Source organism: Neolamprologus multifasciatus, chromosome 19, assembly GCF_963576455.1.
Source record: "Neolamprologus multifasciatus chromosome 19, fNeoMul1.2, whole genome shotgun sequence".
NCBI lineage: Eukaryota > Metazoa > Chordata > Actinopteri > Cichliformes > Cichlidae > Neolamprologus > Neolamprologus multifasciatus.
Genome location: NC_140457.1, coordinates 27,212,606 through 27,228,911, shown reverse-complemented (window position 1 = coordinate 27,228,911; position 16,306 = coordinate 27,212,606). Strand labels below are relative to the sequence as shown.

The window sequence follows — 16,306 nt, the reverse complement described above, 5'->3', positions numbered from 1 at the left end:
GGTCTGGGTGCAGTTTCCCCCTCCAGGGGCAAGGGTACCTAGACCCGGTTCTTAGAGTACGCTTGGGGTGTGTGATTGTGTGTACAGTGTCTCTTTATGTCTGTCTCCACGTTGGGTGAGTGTTGAGTAATTGCATATGAGAGCATGAGGGTGGGAATGGATGTTTGTATCTGTGTGTGCCTGTATGTCTGTGTCTATATGTCAGGTTGGGTATCAGACGCCACCTCTCTGTGGACATCTCAGGCCCTCCAAGGTATGGAGGCCTATCTCCCCCCACCACTCCCCCTGCCAGTGGCAGACGCCCTCAGACATCGGTGCGTTGGTGGGTCTTTGCGTCCGGGGATGGGCGTCCAGGTACACACCGGCTCACTCATTGGTGGCTGCTTATCAGGGCCTGGAGCCTGGGGCTCGCTCGGGCCACTTCGGGGGTGGGGTGCCCTCGGCCTCTCGGCCTGGGGCTCGGTCACTCTGGCACAGCTGGCTGCCGGCGGAACTCACGGGCATGTCACTGCAACCCCCCCTGGCTTCTGCTCCGCGGCTGCTGAGTGACCCCTCGTCTGGGGCTCTCCTCAGCTCTTTCTGGGACAGTGGCGCAGCTGCCCCTCTGTTGGTCTTCCTTGGTCTCTTGTGTTCTGAGGGCCTCTGGATGTCTGGAGTCTTGATCTCCTCCATACCTGCTTCATGCCCTGGAGGACGGGGCTGTGCCCCCCCCCCCCCCACACACACACACACCCTCTAACAGATCATTACATGAAGGAACCTTTTAAAAACAAGCGCGTTCATGCTCACAGGTGTACACACGGGTGCTCACACACACAAACTACACCCTTTTTGGCTCCTACCTCGAAGCACACTGTGCGCTGTCAATATTACGTGCTTCACAATAATGCTTAACACTTAGTATTTACTGTTATATTCCCATAGATCATCATGATGTTGTTTATCCCTTGTTAAATGCTTGTTTTCTTTTTTCTTTTTCAACAGGTGATCCAGGCGATTGATATATGTATTTTTGTCTGCTTATTTTGTTGGTTTTTGTTTTTTTGCCCTTCTCACCCGTCCCTCTTCTTCGCTGTTTTTTTCCCTCTTTCTTGCTTCCTTTTCTTTTCCTCATTCAAGTCTGTCCCGTATCTAGCAAGTGAAAATAAAAAATAAAATAGACAATAAAAGGTAAATCAAATAGACCATTAAGGCAAGGCTGGGATGGTCCATTTGGTAAAGTAAATCCGTTGGGCATCTTTCTTTGCCTTTAGACAATAATTCTGATGGCAAAAGAGCCAAATGGAAAACAGCAAAAAAAATAAAAAATAAACACAACATACTGATATTCACTGTGAAGCTTTGAGTGGAAAAAGTCAGAAAGAAACATGTGGATCCTTGAATAATGGGAGCTTCTGTCTTTAAAGGACTGAAGAGGAAGAAGTTTATAAGGAATCATTTAGAACAATTTGAAAAATCAACTGATTGAATCCATGAATCTGAAAACGTGTTTGTGAGTGAAAGAGACAGACATGTACAGACTGAACTATCTGTTCAACAGTCAGAATGTTTCTCTAACAGGAGACACTCTTTACACCCACTCAGCACAGGGACACTGAGGAACCATCAGACAAGAACCAAAACCCAGGATAAAGAGTTTCAGTGAATGTGGTGTTGAAGGTGTGGAGGTGGATCAGAGTGTCAGAGGAGACTCTGTAGAAGGACAGAGTGCCAGCAGGACAGTCCACATACACTGCTACTCTGTTAGAGACAGAGGAGGAGGATATGGATATCCGTTCGTTATTGTGGAGGACATAACGAGGAGCACCACTATAGCACCACAGACTCCAGGACTGATCGTTCCACCCAAACCCACAGTCATTACTCTCTCCTTTCCTTCTGATTCTTCTGTAACTTACTGATATATAAACTCCTCTTCTCCACTCAACCTCCCAGTAACAGCGACCAGTCAGACCATTTCTACACAGCAGCTGAGCCCAGTGATCAAATCTGTCTGGATGATCAGGATATGACTGAACCTCCTCCACGTGTGTCACCTTCCTGTTGTTGTCAGACAGTTGGAGGTTTGTGTTTACTGTGTTTGTGTCGATTGTGAGTTGACAGGAATCTGATGGAGAGAACAAACACAATCCAGCTGCAGTTATTGATCCATCATCTGTTCATTGATTGACACTTTGATGATGATTCCTGACATCAGAGATGTGAATGAGTGATGTGACAGTTTGAAGATGGTTGAATGTGTGCTGCTTTGTTTTCATGAATCACATTAAAAACACACTTACACTTCCTCAGACCTCCTGGTCTCAACCATCGGACTCCAGCAGGTTCCACCCTGAAAGGAGGAGGGGGTCAGACCAGCACAGTCAGCATGCACACATGGACATTACATGGCTCTCATACACATGAACATTCACAGTGTTCATCACAGTGAAAGCCCGGGGGAATGAATTGTCTGTAGTGTCTGTTTTTTTGTTAACAACACTCTGTATCGTCTGCCTGAAGGAAGAAATGTGAACAGTTTATCTCCATGATGTGAAAGGTCTGTAGAGATGTGTTTGTCCAATTACCTCATTCTGGACCTTTACAGGTCCTGGGTGGAGGAAAGACAGCACAGAAACCTTATTGTCTGGTACTGTCATGTTTACTGAGGCCAACCAGACAGTGATTGATGTAAACAGGACAGACTGGATGATGGCCATTTCTCCAGACTGCACAGGGTTATATCTTTGGATTAGCTCTGACTGATTCATCAACACAATATCTCGAGTCATTGTAGAAAATATCAGAGTAGAAAAAAAGTGATATTTTTCAATAAAACCACAAACATGTTTAACGAATCATTTTCATAACTTCAAAATCAAATATAAGTTTTACATTTTAAAAAATTATGCACAAGTTTTGAACTATTTACTGTTACGTGCCAAGAAATGTGGCTTTGCTTTTATGTTTTTCTATCTTTCAGGTGTGAAGCCTCCACCTATTGGCCAGTTCAAAGTTGATTGGCATGTGTTTATTGGCTGGGCACAGTTGGCCAATCACTCTCCGGGGATCACTACAACTAAGCAGCTCTCTGGCCAGCTGGTGGCTGCTGGCTTCTGCCTTATGGCAAACATTTGTTTGAAAGATTCTGTGTATTTTGAGAGAGTGTGGTGGGAGGTGTTAAAAAATAAATATATATTCTTAGTGCTTATTTTATGATTATATTGTTTTATGCATTTTAATAATAAAGGCTTGTAAAGCAAAGCCAGTTTTGACTCACAAAATAAGTGCTCAGCCAGACTGAAAAACAGGAAGTTAGTGTAGAGCTGTACAAGCATATTAATAAATACAGGAAACCAGACAGAAAAAGCAGAACAAGTGACATATAAGGAGTTGTTTATATCAAAACTATGTGTGACATGTAAAGTACCAAAATAACACCTATATGAGACACATTTTTAGCTTCTAATTTTAGAGATTCTGCAATTGGCTTTGGGCTGTGCGTGGCTCTCTCTTCCGGAAGATGATTGAATAAAGAATTATAAATGTTTTGACCACTCCTGAGTTGGGTTTCCTCTGTTCTATCATGGGGATCAAAGAATCGGGCTCAATAGAGGCTGGACAGGTAAGCTGAGGTACCCTATACACAGGCTGCAGAGTTTAACCCTTTAAGACCTACCATAGAAAAAAGTCAGCCAGAGCCTACTTTATATTTTCACATGCTGATAATATGTATGCATTAAGTCCATAGTAACTACATAAATTGCAAAAAAGTGCAATAAACTAAAAAAAAAAGAAAATCGTTTTTGTTTTTTACATATATTTATACCAAGAGAAACTTAAGAGGCTTATCCCTCAAAACTTTAAATAAAAAAAGTTACAAAAATAGTTTACAACAACAGTAAATTTATATTGAGTGTCTTCATAGTTTTATTTTTGAGATACACCAATTTTTATATACTGCAGAAGAAACGAAAATAAATCCTATAATTCAAATTTGCAAAGAAAACAGTATGTGCATCAAAATAAACTATTTAAAGCAGTGCAATTTGAGTCCTAAGCATCCCAGAAACTATTCAGAAAAGCATGAAGTCAAACATGACTTTTAAAAACATCCATACCTGCTTCATGCCCTGGAGGACGGGGCTGTGGCCCCCCCCACACCCTCTAGCAGATCATTACATGAAGGAACCTTTTAAAAACAAACGCGTCCATGCTCATAGGTGTACACACGGGTGCTCACACACACAAATTACACCCTTTTTGGTTGCTACCTCAAAGCACACTGTGCGCTCTCGATCTTATGTGCTGCACAATAATGTTTAATATTTAGTATTTACTGATATATTCCCATAGATCATCGTGATGATGTTGTTTATTATATTGCTCTTTTTTTCCTGCTTGTTTTCTCTTTTTTCTTTCTCAACAGGTGATCCAGGTGATTGATATTTGTATTTTTTGTCTGCTTATTTTGTTATTATTATTGTTATTTATATTTATATTATATTTTTATTTTGTGTCCCCGCTGTTTTTCTTTCCCTCTTTCTTTCTCCCCTTTCTTTTCCCCAGTCAAGTCTGTCCCGTATTTAGCAAGTGAAAATAAAATAAAATAAACAATAAAACGTGAATCAAATAGACCAGTGCTTCCCAATCTTTTTCCAGCCACGTACCCCTTGAGACATGTCACCCTCAGCCGCATACCCCCTGCTACGAACGACTTAATTAGTGTCTATAAATACATTGCAATACCGCATGCATAAAAATAAATACTGCACAGTCGATTATTTCTCGCCACCAAATAAATATATTAATATATTTTAGTAATGACAGAATTTTAATAATGAACTTTACTACTTAATATTAGCAGTGTATCAAAAGATTTATTAGAATTCACCGTTTTGTCGAGAGCATAAAGGCCATATATGAACTTTCATTAAACAGAACTTTATTTAATGTGATGGATGTGCTTGAGCAGAGGAAAACAGCTCTTCAATGTTTGGCTCAATTTGGGAAAGGCTGAGTCTTAAATCGTTTTCCACACAAAGTCTTGATTTGTATTTTGTTTTCATGTTTGTTAAAGCAGAAAATCCCCTTTTGCATAAGTATGTGGTGGCGAAAGGCATTGACAGTGCGCTTAGCCAGCGTGGGCTGTTCAGTGCGCAGTCCTATCCAGAAATCCGCCAGGGTCTTTTGAGCGTGTTCCAATTTTAGAGATCCATCTCTGGCGATCTCAATTAGGCTCTCCTGGTTAGACGGTGATAACTAAGTAGGCACAGCGGTGAACGGGTGACGTATCCAATCATTTGAGCCGTCCGTCTCTGGGAAGTATCGGCATAACTGCACCGCCAGCTCCTCAAGGTGCACGTTACATTCGCGCTTTACGCTTTTTGATAGTGTGAGATCATTAGAGCACAGAAAATCATGCAGCACGGGAAAGACTTCAGTGTTGTTTGTATCCATGCAGTTCTTCCATAGGTTTAACTTCTTTATCATGGCCTCAACTTTATCTTGAACATTGAATATAGTTGCAGAAACGCCTTGTAATCCGAGATTGAGCTCGTTCAGACGAGAAAATATATCACACAGATAAGTCAGGCACGTAAGGTACTCTTCATCATGCAAATGTTCAGACAGCTCAAAGGGATGGTTACTGAAGAAAACTTTAAGTTTATCCCTCAGCTCAAAGAAACGGGTCAGCACTTTCCCTCTAGATAGCCAGCGAACCTCTGTGTGGAGTAATAATGTCTCATGCTCGCTGCCCATCTCATTGCACAACGCAGCAAATAAGCGGGAGTTCAGCTGCCTGGCTTTCACAAAGTTAACTATTTTTACACTTGTGTCCAAAACATGTTTCAAACGGACAGGTATTCCCTTTGCAGCAAGTGCCTCTCGGTGGATGCTGCAAGAGGCATCTGGCGCGACTGCTTGCACACGCGAAACCACACCTCCGTGTCTCCCAGTCATGGCCCGTGCGTCATCAGTACAGATGCCAACACATCTGTCCCACATGAGTCCATGTGTGTTCATGAATGTGTCCAGCTTTTGAAAAATATCTGCGGCAGTTGTCCTTTCTTCCAGCGGTTTACAGAACAGCATGTCCTCCTTGATGGTTCCTTCATGAATGTAGCGCACATATACGAGGAGATGCGCCAGGCCAGCCACATCCGTGGACTCATCTAGCTGTATTGCATAAAATTCACTGTGGCGTATGCACAGAAGTAGCTGCTGTAAAACATTTTCTGACATTGCATTGATGCGCCGTGAGACAGTATTGTTTGATGATGGAATGGACTGTATCGTCTTTTTGCCTTTTCCGCCAATATTGTCCCTGCCATATCTAAAGCAGAAGGGAGAATGAGGTGTCGGATTATGATATTATTTTATGCCATGTTAGACCCCTAATTAAAGATTGTGAATTATTATGTAGTTTTAGTTTGCATTATTCTCCTGAATTAGAAGAAGGTGATAACTATTACATTTGGTAAACTGATTTGCATTATATTAGACTGTTGATTTATTGTGAATGAATGATATTGTTTTATGATGCATTATACTGCTGAGTTACAAGAAAATACTGTTCACAGAAAGTCATCACCTTATTTGTCTGGTTAGAAGAGAACAGAGCATACTGCCCCATCTCAGCAGGAGCAGATAAACAGGGAGCCAAGGTCGTAGCTTAGGCGCTGTGTGAGAAAAGAATGTGAATGTTTAGGCTTTTATGATTAGGTGGGGGCCACTAGAGGCTATAAGAGTTTGATCAAGGCTCCACCATTTTGAGATCTGATGCTGTCTGCTGTATGGTGTCCATCTCCCACGCGTGTGTTCATTAAATCATCGTTTGACTTGACCCGGCCGGACCAGTGTGGTTATTTTTGGTTTTCCTCTTGTATCCATCCCCAATATTTGAATCCGTAACAGAGGTCCTCCACAATAGTGTGGGGTTTGTTGGTTTTAGCCACTCTGTAACTGACCATGTAAGATGCTTGTAGTCTGTTTTTATTCATAAGATCTGGCACTTGAATGCAGGTTTTACTTGTTGAAAGTGATTTTAGCTGTTGCTCAAAATATTCTCTTGGTTTATTTTTCAAATGGGGATGATTTGTCTCTAAATGTCTGCGCAAAAGTGAAGGTTTCATTGAGTTCTGAGACAATACTTTTGCACAAATAACACATTGTGGCCGGGAAAATCCACCAATATTTATACACTGAACCCCAACAAAATATAATTGTCATCATATTTGCGCTTCTTTGACGAGGTTGTGTTACAGTCCGAGCTGTCATGCTTTCTCCCACTTTGACGCTCCGCATCAGACACTTCATCACTTTCCACATGAATGGCTGCAGCTATGCTAGCCACTTGGCTAGTAACCACAGATACATCTGTGTTAGCATCCAAATCTGACTAACACATTGTTGTTGAACAATCACCTGTGCGGTCACTGGAGAATGCATCTTCAGATATGAGCTGATTGGTTGTTGTGGTGGCCGGTGTCTCTGTGGTAGGGCCTTTTTTTCTTGTTAACCACTTGTCCATTTTCGCGTGTCAGTCATTTGGGCAAGTCATGCCCATGTATTTTGTCAGAGCTATTTATTTTGCTGAACACTAGAGGGTGGTATATAGTCATGTCAGGTTATGCGGTTGATCCCACTTTTATATGTTTTCACTGACCTTTTGTCGAGTAGCTAGGTAGGCTTTTTGTTTTGCATTTTTGTTTTAGTTAGGCCCTGGAAGCTATTGACCTCTTTTTGTTTTAATAATTTCTTTGATTTGGCTCAACCGCCCAGTCCTCCTCCCCCACCTTTTTCTTTTGTTAAGTTTGACTATCAAGGCAAGCAACCAAAAAATCCTGCCTGATTCTGAACTGTCCTTTTGTCCTCCTCCTTCATTGATTGTGGTTGTCCGGTGTTGCTGTCTCCTTCCTGCCTTTGCCTCCACCATGGTGTGGGGGACGTAACATTACCTAAAAATGCAGCCGTGGCCTCAGGTGATTTTTACATAACCATTTAAAACTATTAACAGAACAATCAGGTGTTCTACATCAAATAAGAAGGCACACAAATGATTTGTGCCACTGCAAAAAATAGTTTGTGTCCACTATCAGACAGAGGAGAACAGCACAGGGATAAACCTGCAGGTCTGACAGCAGGAGGTGGATCACTCCTGTTTTCCATGTGGAGGCAGCGTTTACACTGCAATTTGCCTTTGGTGGCATTAAGGCAGCAACTGTGACGTTCACTATAGAACTGACACACAAAACACTAGTACGACTACACTACACACTAACTACACAATAACTATAGCCTCCAAACACGCTAAACATCACAAATCTCTCACGTTTCAAAATTTGCTCTCTCTCTTTCATTCGTTCACTCCCTCTGTCTGGCCGGTGTCATCCCTAAAACTTTCCCCTCTTCCCAAATAACCAAATGTCATGTTGCCATATAAATTTTTGATAGCGCTATCCGTAATAAAACTCTCAACATGACTTATGAGTTATCATTAATATTCCTGCAAACAGACTCCTTGGAGACCCCCTACATAAATATCCATGTACTATCCAGCTAGGCTAGTGTGTCTGTCCCTGGAAATATTCCTTCATGTGTGATTGTTCATGTCTCATCTGCGTGAAACAAACAGGAAGTGAGTGAAAGACACAGGAAATGTTTCCAGCTCTTCCTCCTCTATCAGACATTCTCTCCATACCTGAGAGTGTCCAGTCTCCAGCCTGGATCCTTTAGTCCAGCCGACAGCAGCTTTATTCCTGAGTCACCTGGATGATTGTAGCTCAGCTCCAGCTCTCTCAGATGGGAGGGGTTGGAGCTCAGAGCTGAGGCCAGAGAAGTACAGCCTTCCTCGGTGATCAGACAGCCTGACAGACTGCAGACACACAAAACAACAATCTATCTGTCAACAATTGTTTTTTCTTTGTCACATACAATAACATCTATCCATTTACATCCATTCAAATGTAACTTAATTTATAAGTCACAATTCCCAACAGACAACAACAGTCGTCTGAAGCTGTTTAACAGTGTAAGGTAACAGCCCCCAATATTAGAGAGAAAGCCCCAAACATCAGACAATCCACTGCGAGCAGCACTTGGTGATGGTGGGATGGAAGAATTCCCTTTGACACAAAGATCCTCCCAGTGAAAACAGGCTCCCGGAGGTGACTGATTGCAGGGTGAGGGGAAAGAGAAGAGATGAGCTCAGAGAGACAAGAACAAAACACAAACTATCATTTCAGTAATTGTAGAATTACATTGTCACCAGTTGTATGCATGCGCACCACAAATGGACCTTATGCTCTATCTGTCATGGTCCTGGGTTGGTGACCCAGTGTTTTGAGTTTTGTATCATTATTGATCTTTGATTTTTGTCAGTGTTTATCTTTTCTGGTCTTTTGGTTTCTGTGTTTCATGGTTGCTGTCTCCCCTGTCAGCTTCATCCCCTAGTCAAGTCCACATCTGTTATGTTTCCTGTTTTACTTTGAAAGTCTATGTCCTATGTCAGTGTATTGAGTTTTGCTTCCCCTTGGTCTTGTCATGTCAGATTACTCCCAGCTGTGTTCTGCTTCTGTGTCTGATTCCCCTTGTTATCCCTCAGTGTATTTAAGCCCTGTGTTTCCCATTTATTAGGGTCACGTTGTCTGTGTTGCATCCCTCGTGTCAAGTCAGGTAGTATAGTTTCAGGATTATGTGCAAGGTCATATTGATGTTTGTTCTATTCAATTCAATTCAATTTTATTTATATAGCGCCAAATCACAACAATAGTCGCCTCAAGGTGCTTTATATTGTACAGTAGATCCTACAACAATACAGAGAAATAATACAGAGCCAACAATCATATGACCCCCCTATTAGCAAGCACTTTGGCGAAGGTGGGAAGGAAAAGCTCCCTTTTAACAGGAAGAAACCTCCGACAGAACCAGGCTCAGGGAGGGGCGGGGCCATCACCTGCGACCGGTTGGGGTGAGAGAAGGAAAACTGGATGAAAGACATGCTGTGGAAGAGAGCCAGAGATTAATACCAGATATGATTCAATGCAGAGAGGTCTGTTAACACATAGTGAGTGAGAAAGGTGACTGTAAAGAAAAAGCTCAATGCATCATGGGAATCCCCCGGCAGCCTACGTCTATTGCAGCATAACTAAGAGAGGATTCTGGGTCACCTGGTCCAGCCCTAACTATATGCTTTAGCAAAAAGGAAAGTTTGAAGCCTAATCTTGAAAGTAGAGATAGTGTCTGTCTCCTGAATCCAAACTGGAAGCTGGTTCCACAGAAGAGGGGCCTGAAAACTGAAGGCTCTCCCTCCCATTCTACTTTTAAATACTCTAGGAACAACAAGTAAGCCTGCAGAGTGAGAGCGAAGTGCTCTAATAGGGTGATATGGTACTACAAGGTCATTAAGATAAGATGGGGCCTGATTATTTAAGACCTTGTATGTGAGGAGCAGGATTATGAATTCAATTCTGGATTTAACAGGAAGCCAATGAAGGGAAGCCAAAATAGGAGAAATCTGCTCTCTCTTTCTAGTCCCTGTCAGGACTCGTGCTGCATTATTTTGGATTAGCTGAAGGCTTTTCAGGGAGTTTTCAGGGCATCTTGATAACAATGAATTGCAGTAGTCCAGCCTGGAAGTAATAAATGCATGAACTAGTTTTTCAGCGTCACTCTGAGACAGGATATTTCTAATTTTAGAGATGTTGCACAAATGGAAGAAAGCAGTCTTACATATTTGTTTAATATGTGCGTTGAAGGACATGTCCTGGTCAAAGATGACTCCAAGGTTCCTCACAGTGTTACTGGAGGCCAAGGTAATGCCATCCAGAGTAAGAATCTGGTTAGATACCATATTTCTAAGATTTTCAGGGCCGAGTACAATGACCTCAGTTCTTGTCATGTAGTCATAGTTTTCATGCACTCGCACAGAGTCCTGTTCACAGTTGCCTTAGTCACTCTTCATAGTCACTTCTAGTGTTCTCCAGTTTAGGTTCTAGTTTAGGTTAGCCACTGTCTTTGCTGTTTTGTCTTCCTTTGTATGAGCCACAATAAAGGCTTTTTGTTCAAAGTTCTGTTCCGCCTCCTCGCCTGTGTCTGCTCCTGAGTCCACCTCACTCTCTCCACTCAGTCTACCCCGTGGACCATGATACTATCACACAAATACACATACACAGTGGGGCCATTTTAAGTTCATGCGAGACTTTAAGCAGATAGTGAGACTCATTGTGCTTATCAGGGATGTAAATCTCTAGGTATCAGCTTAGCAGAAAACAAGGCAGTAATTCTTTCTCTCTCTGAAGTAGAAGGTTTTCAGGATGAGCTGAGCTGAAGGTATAGACTCACGTGATGTGTTGAGAAATTTTCTTTGTGTGTGAGTTTGGTCACAAGTTTTAAATCACACAGTAAGAATGGTTTACTACAAGTCAAACGAGTTAATTCTATATGAACCAAGCTAATAAAACAGGCAGCATGTTAAACTGTCAACTGTAAACCTTCCATATTTGTAAAACAAACTATAACTTCACATCACACACAGAACTAAATTCATTTTTTCTTGTTATGGATTTTACATATGTACATCCTCAGCACTGTGTTCCACAGGGTTGCGTCCTCAGTTGCATCCTCTACACCTTGTACTGTGTCACTTCCACTAGGGATAACACCATACTGAAGTTTGCAGATGATACTGCAGGTTTGGTCGCATCACTGGAGGGGACGAAGTGGCTTACAGGAGAGAGGTGGCCGGTCAGGTGTCATGGTGTGAGGACAACAACCTTACCCTCAAGACTGATAAAACAAACGAGATGACAGGCAAGATAAATTTTACTCATCAAGATGAGACTTCTCCCCTGTCTATGTCAGTCCCTGCATCCCTAAACGTCTCCAGTTATCCCGAGTTCTCTCTGACTGTCGCCTTGGTGCATTTAAAACCCTTGTCCACCCCAGCTGTGAAACTCAGAAACCAGTCTTACTTGTTATCATCTATCGTCCACCTGGGCCTTACACAGAGTTTCTGTCTGATTTCTCAGACTTTATATCTAATTTAGTTCTGAGCTCAGATAAAATAATTATTGTGGGTGATTTTAACATCCATGTTGATGCTAAAAATGACAGCCTCAACATGGCATTTAATCTGTTGTTAGACTCAATTGGTTTCTCTCAAAATGTAAAAGAACCCACCCACCACTTTAATCACACTCTAGATCTTGTTTTAACATATGGCATAGAAACTGAACATTTAACAGTGTTTCCTGAAAACCCTCTCCTGTCTGATCAATTCTTGATAACATTTACATTTACAATAATTGATTACGCAGCAGTGGAGAGTGGACTTTATCAAAGTAGATGTCTTTCTGAAAGCGCTGTAACTAAGTTTAAGAATATAATCCAGCCACTGTTATCATCGTCAATGCCCTGTACCAACACAGAGCAGAGCAGCTATCTGAACGCTACCCCAACAGAGGTCGATTATCTTGTTAATAATTTCACCTCCTCACTACGTACGACTCTGGATACTGTAGCTCCAGTGAAAACTAAGGTCTCTAATCAGAAGTACCTGACTCCGTGGTATAATTCTCAAACACGTACCCTAAAGCAGATGACTCGTAATCTGGAGAGGAAATGGCGTGTCACAAATTTAGAGGATCATCATTTAGCCTGGAGAAATAGTTTGCTGCTTTATAAGAAAGCCCTCCGCAAAGCCAGAACAGCTTACTACTCATCACTGATTGAAGAAAATAAGAACAACCCCAGGTTTCTCTTCAGCACTGTAGCCAGGCTGACAAAAAGTCAGAGCTCTGTTGAGCCAACCATCCCTTTAACATTAACTAGTGACGACTTCATGAACTTCTTCACAAATAAAATTTTTATCATTAGAGAAAAAATTACCAATAATCATCCCACAGATGTAATATTATCTACAGCTACTCTTAGTACCATTAATGTTAAGTTAGACTCTTTTTCTCCAATCGATCTTTCTGAGTTATCTTCAATAATTACTTCCTCCAAACCATCAACGTGTCTTTTAGACCCCATTCCTACAAAACTGCTCAAAGAAGTCCTGCCATTGATTAATTCTTCGATCTTATATATGATCAACCTATCTCTAATAATCGGCTATGTACCACAGGCCTTCAAGGCCTACACTTCTGCTCTCGAGACGAAGGTTTAGAATCAGGGACAATTCTAGGATCAGAGCTTTGGGGGTGCTGAGCACCCAGAGAGCTGCTCAGCCAGGCAAGATAAATTTTACTCATCAAGATGAGACTTCTCCCCTGTCTCTGTCAGTCCCTGCATCCCTAAACATCTCCAGTTTTCCCGAGTTCTCTCTGACTGTCGCCTTGGTGCATTTAAAACCCTGTTCCTCCCTGAACTTGTTTCCATTATGAGTCTTCATAATTTTACCATCTCTGTGCAAGTCTGCAAATTTCTTCATTATTAATAATGTATTGCATTTATATAGCGCTTTATATAGCGCTCCGGTTACAGATGAGCTTCCCAACCCCCTGAGCCATAGTCACCCGTCTTAAATCATATTATTCTTAAATTCTCTCTGGGCTTGGGCCCTCGTCACAAAACATGACATCACTGTTTTGTACATTTTAACACAATTTAATCCCCACATTTGTGAAAGAAAAGCAAAACACTTTTTTGAAAAGTCTGTAACAAAACCATTAAATCTGACAAATGTTATTTAAATGCTGCAAAAGAAGAATGGATTGAAATAAAAATACATATCCTAACCTTAATTACTGGGGGAGAACAATGAATGATGTTCATAGTGACTAAAAAGTAAACTGAGTGCATTTTTTGGACATAGATTGACTTTTAATGTGTATGTATAATATAATACAGATACATAAAAAATACACTCCAAAAATAGAAGAGTTTGTTGTCTTGTAATGGGGAATAAACTGAGTAAGTCTGCCTTGAAAGGGGATGAAATACACTGCAAAGTATTTATTGGGCAGCACGTGGTGTGTAGATCGTTGACAAATGAAGTGAGATTGTGCGCAAAGCAGAAGTGAGTGTGAATGTGTTTGATGTCACGGTGTGTGTGAAAAGGTATCCAGCTGGGGCAGACATGATTCTGCAGGTCACCTGCACCCTAACCTGCCCAGTGGACACAAAAGAAAGAAATATTTGTGGGGATGAAATATGACTGATAACATGAAGAGTGTTTGGTGTTTCTCAGCCAGAATCAACTGCAATCCCCCTTTCAGAAACAGAGAGAGAGAGTCAAGTCAAGTCAAGTCATCTGTATTTATATAGCACATTTGAAAGACATCAAGTGTCGGCCAAAGTGCTGAACAGAGGGATAATATAATAAAAGAATTAAAATAGAAAGAAAACATTAAAAAAAAAAAAAAAAGAATTGTAAGACATGTAATATCAAAGAGATCCAAAAGCCTTGGAAAATAAGTAGGTCTTGAGATTTGATTTAAAGACTTCCAAGGATGAAGAGAATTTTATGAAGGGGAGGAGACTATTCCAGAGTCTCGGGGCGGCAATGGAGAAAGCCCTGTCACCTCTAGATTTGAGCTGGGAGCGTGGAACTGATAAAACCATCTGACTGGAGGAGCGCAGAGATCGAGTGGGCAAGTGCAGGCTAAGAAGATCTGAAATGTAACCTGGAGCCAAACCATGGAGGGCTTTAAAAACAAATAATAAAACCTTAAAATCAATTCTATGTTTAACTGGTACCCAATGTAGAGATGCGAGTACCGGGGTAATATTCTCTCTCTTTCTAGTACCCGTCAGGAGCCTTGCGGCTGCATTTTGAACAAGTTGCAGGCGTGACAGGCTTGAGTGACAAATGCCTAAATAGAGAGAGTTACAATAGTCAACACGTGACGATATGAAAGCATGGATAACAGTTTCCAGGTCTTTAGATGACAGGATATTTTTGAGTTTAGAAATGCTCCTGAGTTGGAAAAAACTGCCACAAACAACTGAATTTATTTGGTTGTCCAGCTTGAGAATGGAATCAAAAATGAAACCAAGATTTTTTACATGGGGATGTACATTAGCTGATAATGGGCCCAAATTGTTTCTTATGAGACTAACAGAGTCCTGCTTACCGAAGATTATAATGTCGGTTTTGTCATGAATTAGTTTGAGAAGGTTCAGAGACATCCAGCAATGTATGTCGCTAAGACACTCTGAGACTTTCTGCAGCGTACTATCAGCACCTGGTTTTAGAGAAAGATAGAACTGTGTATCGTCTGCATAAGAGTGGTAAGGGATCTGGTGTTTCTGAAAAATGGAGCCTAATGGGAGCATGTATAAGGAGAATAAGACCGGACCCAGAATAGAGCCCTGAGGTATTCCACAGGTTAGTGTAGCTGGGGAAGAGTATTTGTTACCCAGCATCACAGAATATGTTCTGCTCTCTAGGTAAGAGGCAAACCATTTTAGAGCAGAACCTTGAATGCCGACACATGTCTTTAGACGGTTTAATAGGATTGTGTGGTCGACAGTGTCAAATGCTGCGCTCAGGTCTAAAAGGATTAAAACTGTACTTTTTCCAGAATCAGCAGCTAGAAGCACATCATTGAACACCTTCAGTAGAGCAGACTCTGTGCTGTGGAAAGCCCTGAAACCAGACTGATATTTGTCCAGAATATTATGCGTGTCTAAGAATGAGGATAATTGGTGGAGGACAATCTTCTCAAGAACCTTAGACAAAAATGGCAGCTTAGAGATTGGTCTAAAATTGCCAAGAACTGACGGATCTAAACCAGGTTTTTTTTTAGAAAAAACCTGTCAATCCTTGTCACTACATTGCATGCCTGTCCATAAACACATATACACAGAGTTGTACATATATTTATATAGCCACAGCTTACATAATATGCATAAAGTCTAGTTATACACACACACACACACATCTATATCTATATATATATATATATATATATATATATATATATATGTAGATATAGATGTGTGTGTGTATACGCACACCAATATTTTTGAATACACGTGTCCATATTTATGTTTCCAGATTGTTTGTATGGTGCACTTTCTAAACCGTGCTCTTTGTACAGTTTTTATTTAGCTGCTTTTGTCTTGCACTGTCCACTTTTTTGCAATGACAATGCAGATTTTCCACTTGTGGGACAAATAAATGCAGATTTGCTGTGTGTGTGTGTGTGTGTGTGTGTGTGTGTGTGTGTGTGTGTGTGTGTGTGTGTGTGTGTGTGTGTGTGTGTGTGTGTGTGTGTGTTTGTGCAACATTGGCATTTGTTTACTCAGATCCAAGGCAGGCCAAACCTCTGTGTTACAACCTACATACAAAAGACACACATTCACAATATATGGG

The 16,306-nt window shown here is 41.3% G+C and overlaps 1 protein-coding gene across 1 annotated transcript; it reads right to left on the bottom strand.

Moving 5' to 3' along the window:
* Nucleotides 1–1,303: 1,303 nt before the first annotated feature.
* LOC146496744 (stonustoxin subunit beta-like) lies at nt 1,304–11,127 on the bottom strand. The gene is made up of 4 exons (XM_085144269.1): nt 11,116–11,127; nt 8,684–8,880; nt 2,283–2,332; nt 1,304–2,107 (listed from the first exon to the last, which is right to left on the bottom strand). Exons 1-4 carry the CDS (start codon nt 11,125–11,127, stop codon nt 1,581–1,583), a joined length of 786 nt encoding a protein of 261 aa, XP_085000395.1. The 3' UTR covers nt 1,304–1,580.
* Between the last annotated feature and the right edge of the window lie 5,179 nt (nt 11,128–16,306).